Source organism: Zeus faber (genome assembly GCF_960531495.2).
Source record: "Zeus faber genome assembly, chromosome: 4".
NCBI lineage: Eukaryota > Metazoa > Chordata > Actinopteri > Zeiformes > Zeidae > Zeus > Zeus faber.
The window spans coordinates 35,595,317-35,601,123 of record NC_137191.1 but is presented as its reverse complement, the minus strand read 5'-3'; the positions used below and the strand labels follow the sequence as shown (position 1 = coordinate 35,601,123).

At 46.3% G+C, this 5,807-nt stretch overlaps 1 protein-coding gene across 1 annotated transcript; it reads left to right on the top strand.

Moving 5' to 3' along the window:
- Nucleotides 1–2,993: 2,993 nt before the first annotated feature.
- Nucleotides 2,994–5,807, top strand: ddt (D-dopachrome tautomerase). The gene is made up of 3 exons (XM_079999343.1): nucleotides 2,994–3,223; nucleotides 3,359–3,534; nucleotides 4,777–5,807. The coding sequence occupies exons 1-3, from the start codon at nucleotides 3,116–3,118 to the stop codon at nucleotides 4,847–4,849; spliced, it is 357 nt and encodes a 118-aa protein (XP_079855469.1). The 5' UTR covers nucleotides 2,994–3,115; the 3' UTR covers nucleotides 4,850–5,807.

The window sequence follows — 5,807 nt, the reverse complement described above, 5'->3', positions numbered from 1 at the left end:
GTACCGATTGGCAAGACAAAGGGACCAAGCTGGGAAGGATGTACAGCAGGTTAGGGTGATGAAGGATAATGATGGGAATGTGCTGACTAGTGAGGAGAGTGTGTTGAGAAGGTGGAAGGAGTAGTTTGAGGAGTTGATGAATGAAGAAAATGAGAGGGAGAGAAGAGTGGATGATGTGGGGATAGTGGATCAAGAAGTGCAGAAAATCAGCAAGGATGAGGTGAGAACAGCATTAAAGAAGATGAGGAGTGGAAAGGCAGTTGACCCAGATGACAAACCTGAGGAAGCATGGAAATGTTTAGGGGAGATGGCAGTGGCCTTCCTAACGAGACTTAACACCATCCTGGAAAGGGAGAGGATGCTGGAGGAGTGGAGAAGAAGTTTACTGGTACCATCTTCAAGAATAAGGGAGACGTACAGAGCTGTGGTAGCTACAGGGGAATAAAGTTGATCAGCCACAGCATGAAGCTATGGGAAGGGTAGTGGAGGCCAGGTTAAGAGGAGCGGTGGGGATCAGCGAGCAGCAGTATGGTTTCATGCCAGGAAAGAGTACTACAGATGACATGTTTGCTTTAAGAACGCTGATGGAAAAGTACCGGGAAGGCCAGAGGGAGTTGTACTGCGTCTTTGTGGATTTAAAGAAAGCGTATGATAGGGTGCCGAGAGAGGAAGTGTGGTACTGCATGAGGAAGTCGAGGGTGGCAGAGAAGTAGGTAAGAGTGGTACAGGATATGTATGAGGGCAGTCAGTCAGTAGTAAGGTGTGCAGTAGATGTGACCAAGGCCTTCAAAGTGGAGGTGGGATTGTATCAAGGATCAGCTCTAGTCACTTTGCTTGCAGTGGTGATGGACAGGTTAACAGATGAAATCAGGCAGGAGTCTACGTGGACTAGGAAGTTCGCGGATGACATTGAGATCTGTAGCGAGAGTAGGGAGCAGGTGGAGGAGAGCTTGGAGAAGTGGAGGCAGCATTAGAGAGAAGAGGAGTGAAAGTCAGCAGGAGTAAGACACAATACATGTGCCTGAATGGGAGGGAGGGCGGAGAAAAGCTGAGAATGCAAAAAGTGGAGGTGGAGAAGGAGGATGAGTTCAAGTACTTGGGGTCGACCATCCAAAGCAGCGGAGTGAGAGAGATAGAGGTGAAGAAGAGAGTACAGGCAGGGTGGAGTGGGTGGAGAAGAGACTACAGGCAGGGTGGAGCGGGTGGAGAAGAGTGTCCAGAGTGATCTGTAACAGAAGGGTTCCAGCAAGAGTGAAGGGGAAGGTGTGCAGGACGGTAGTGAGAGCAGCCATGTTGTACAGTTTAGAGGCGTTGGCACTGACCAAAAGGCAGGTGGATGAGGTGGAGGTGGCAGAGTTGAGGATGTTGAGGTTTTCATTGGGAGGGACAAGGATGGACAGGAATAAGAACGAGGACGTTAGAGGGACAGCTCAGGTTGGACAGTTTGGTGGAAAAGTGAGAGAGGCCAGATTGAGATGGTTTGGACACGTGGAGGAGAGATGAGAGTTACATTGGGAGGAGGAGGCTGAGGGTGGAGCTGCCAGGCAAGAGGAAAAGAGGAAGCCAAAGAGAAGCTTGATGGCGGTGTTAGGGAGGACATGCAGGCGGGTGGTGTCAGGGAGGAAGATGATCCGCTGTGGCCACCCCTAACGGGAGCAGCCCAAAGATGATGATGATTCTGTAATATAGTAGTGGTACCTGGACTTACGACTGCATCTACTTACCACTCATTCAACATACCAGCAGTGATAGTCGCTAAAATGTGTATTGACTTGCGACCGATTGTTCCAAGATATGACCATGGAAATTTGCAGTTGGCGAGTCGGCGGCCAGTCAGCAGTCAGTCAGTCAGTCAGTCAGTCAGTCAGTCAGTCAGTCAGTCAGTCAGTCAGTCAGCAGCCAGTCAGCAGTCAGTCAGCAGCCAGTCAGTCAGTCAGTCAGTCAGTCAGTCAGTCAGTCAGTCAGTCAGTCAGTCAGCAGCCAGTCAGCCGGCAACCTACATGGTGTGTGCAGGTAGTTGGTGGCTTATGGATATTTTCTTCATATTTACTGTGTATTTAGTTTATTTTCACCTTCATGATGAGTCGTAAGAAGAAGGACGATGGAAAAAGAAAAAGACAACGACTCCCATTGAAACTAAGAAGGAAATCATAGAGAAATATGAGCCTGGAGTATAAGGGAAAGATTGCTTGGACATACGACCGTTCTTATAGAGCCAATTACAGTCCTATGTCCAGGTACCACTGTATCACGATCTGTGTTATGTAATATGGTATTATGATCTGTTCTGTGATAAAATATTTTGACCTGTATTCTGTGATATAGTATTATGATTTGTATTGTTGTATTGTTGTGCATTCTGCTTCTAATAAAAAAATCTTCTTCTTCCTCTCTGGGCTGCTCCCGTTAGGAGTGGCCACGGGGGATCATCTGCCTCAACACCTTGTGTTCTGCATCTTCAAAGGTTAAATAAATGTGCCCCTCCATCAATATAATATAATAATAATAATAATAATAATAATAATAATAATAATAATAACAGATTATAACAATACAATAATATAATATTGTATAATATAACTAATACAATATAACAATAATATAATGATATAATAGAGTATAACAATACAATAATATAATAATATCATATAATATAACAATAATAATAAAATATAACAATGATATAATAATATAATAAAAAATAACAATACAAGGATAACTTCTCCTCTCCATCTCGACCACCTCCTCCTCTACCACCACCTCCTCATCCTCCACCTCTACCACCACCTCCTCATCCTCCTCCTCTACCACCACCTCCTCCTCTTCCACCACCTCCTCCACCTCCTCCACCTCCTCCCCCCTTTCTTCAAACGGAACCCTGTTGTTTCTGGTTTCCAGTGACTCCACGGGAGTTGAACCTCCGACCTGATCCTTCCCCGGAGCGACTCGTCAGGAACCGACTCTTTAAAAGGGACTCGAGCCGCCCACAGCTGCTCTGACCCCGGGAAGCTGCAGCTCCGCGACCACACCAGGCTGCAAGCTGAGAACCACCTACAGTAGTACACAGTAGTACACAGTAATACACAGTAATACACAGTAATACACGCTCCGCAGGATGCCGTTCGTCGACCTGGAAAGCAACCTGCCCGCGGAGCGCTTCTCCGAGGACTTTTTGAGGAAGTTGAGCTCCAGCGCGGCCACGACCCTGGGGAAGCCGGAGGAGGTGGGTTCTGCTGCTTCTGCTGTGACGTGGGTTCTGCTGTGACGTGGGCTCTGCTGCTTCTGCTGTGACGTGTGTTGTGCCGGTTCCCCTGGTTCCGCTGTGCGGTTCACGCTGTGGCCGTGTGTTGCGTTCCAGCGGATGAACCTGGTGGTGAAGGCCGGGCTCCCGATGCTGATCGCCGGCTCCTACGCCCCGTGCGTGTCGCTCTCCGTCTCGGCCGTGGGGGCGACGGACTCCGCGGAGAAGAACCGGGACCACAGCGGACACCTGTTGCGGTTCCTGAGCGCGGAGCTGGCGCTTCCGGAGGACAGGTGGGTCCGGGGGCCGCTGGGAGCCAGAGGTCAGAGGTCACCGCCCTGCTCTGCGGGGGGGGGGGGGGGGCTCGGTGCGCCACGTGCAGGCTGCAGCTCGTGCACACGTCGATTGCCCCAAAATGTAAAGTGCGCGAGGCGATGCCATTGTTCCCCATGTTTTCACTACATACTGCGATCCCATTGGAATTTTAGAGATATTTATACAATGATACTGCGCAATAATAAATATTTACACAGTGAGCGCTGCACAGTCTGTTTATTTGGGCCTGTTGATGTACTTTGGCTCATTATTACATTACATTTACATTTACATTTAGTCATTTATCAGACGCTTTTATCCAAAGCGACTTACAATTATTCAAACACCGACGGACGCAGCCATCAGGAGCAATGAGGGGTTAAGTGTCTTGCTCAAGGACACTACAGCATGCTAGCAGGAGGAGCCTGGGATCCAACCAGCAACCTTTACATGACTAGACCACCAGCTCTACCTCCTGAGCTACCATCCCCACAATCACTCCAATCTCTTTCGTCAACAGGAGTCATCCTGTTGACAATGACGTATTCGTCCTCCTGATCCTAAAACCAAACATTGCCAAATTCTAAATAAACACACATCATTTACAATAACACACATAAATAAATAAAAGGAACTAAATAAATAAAAATAATAATGTCAATAAATAGAATAGAATTGAACATTATTCATTTATATTCATGTAAAATAGAATCAAACTAAAGTAGTTATGTATTGTTTGGTATGCATGTTTCACACCCTTCATTTTTCATAAACAATGTGTTTAATTCTTTTGAAAGTGTAAGTTAAATTGTACCTGTGTAGCCGAGTTTCACGCTACACACAAGGTTGATGACGGGCAGGTGGACGGCGTACTGTTGTCTCCAGGTCCTCATCCAGTTTGGGAACCCTTGGTCCAACCCTATACCAATGCATTAGGGCCCCGTAGTTCATACTTGAGATATGACTTATTATGGGAATATATTTTGTCAATACAATGTGTATATACACACACTGAGCTGACGTAGCACCCAGATGAAGTACTGTCTTATTTTATGGAAGCAATGGAACGATTATTCTTCAATCCAAGCCCAACAATGCAATAATTAAAGAAAACGTCGAAATATGGTGACACTAGGTTAAAAGTGTGTGTGTGTGTGTGTGTGTGTGTGTGTGTGTGTGTGTGTGTGTGTGTGTGTGTGTGTGTGTGTGTCCTTTCACAGGATCGTGATTCGCTTCCACGCCCTGGAGCCGCACCAAGTGGGGAAGAACGGAACCGTCATGAGCTTCCTGTGAAGGGACTTCCGGGTCCTTCCTGAAGGGGATCGCACACGTTAGAATGAAGCCAAGTCAAAGCTCAAAACAAACAAATCTTTTAAAAGCTCTTTGGCCACGCCCTGTTTTTCGCCACAAGTACAGTACCTGCTGGTGTGGAGCAGGTACTCCACATTGACAAGCTGGGGGGGTTATCGGAGCGTAATGGATCATTTCAAGTCAAGTGTTCTTAATCAGAGACGTGTGACCTGTTCCTCCTGAGCGAGGAGGCAGACAAATCCAAACATTTCAGTTTGAAATCAGACTTCTGGTGCTTCTTCGGCCTCGGCGCGTCCTATCTTTATTGACGACGTTTCCGGTGATGGGGTTGTGATCATGTGACCAAAACCACATTTCAGTAAAGAGAGGCACAGGGTTTTCCATGGAAGGAGCTCAGTGTGTGAGGGGACGCTATTTCAAATCGATACCATAGCCGCCGAATGAGCCGGGTATTTCCCGGCGTGATCACGGTTTCTGTATAGACATTTCATACGAGCACATTGTGATGATCCACACTGAGTGTTTGAAGCGCCTGGTTCCCTTATCAGATGTATTTTATAACTGGAAGCTGCGATGAGGTTTTACTTTTTTTTAAATCAAGTTTTTAAAAGTAAAGACTTAATAATTAAATCAGTGTAATACATTAAACGTGGTATGTCACATTTCCATGGTTAGAAACGTGCTTTTAGTTTGAATATACACCTGGGAAGTGCTGGATCTGTGTCTCAATAATGTTTAAAATATTTAAATGACCAGAGAACATTGATTAGAATATCATCATGAGAGGGATTCCATCGGGCCTTGAGCGCTATAACAGGTGACACATCTTACTAAAGCTTTGAGGTGCTGGAAAAAGTTAGATTATATGTTTTAAGTGCTTGAATTTGACTTCATTTTAAATGTAGGAACCCTGCATTAAAGAAATACCTGAGATGGAAAA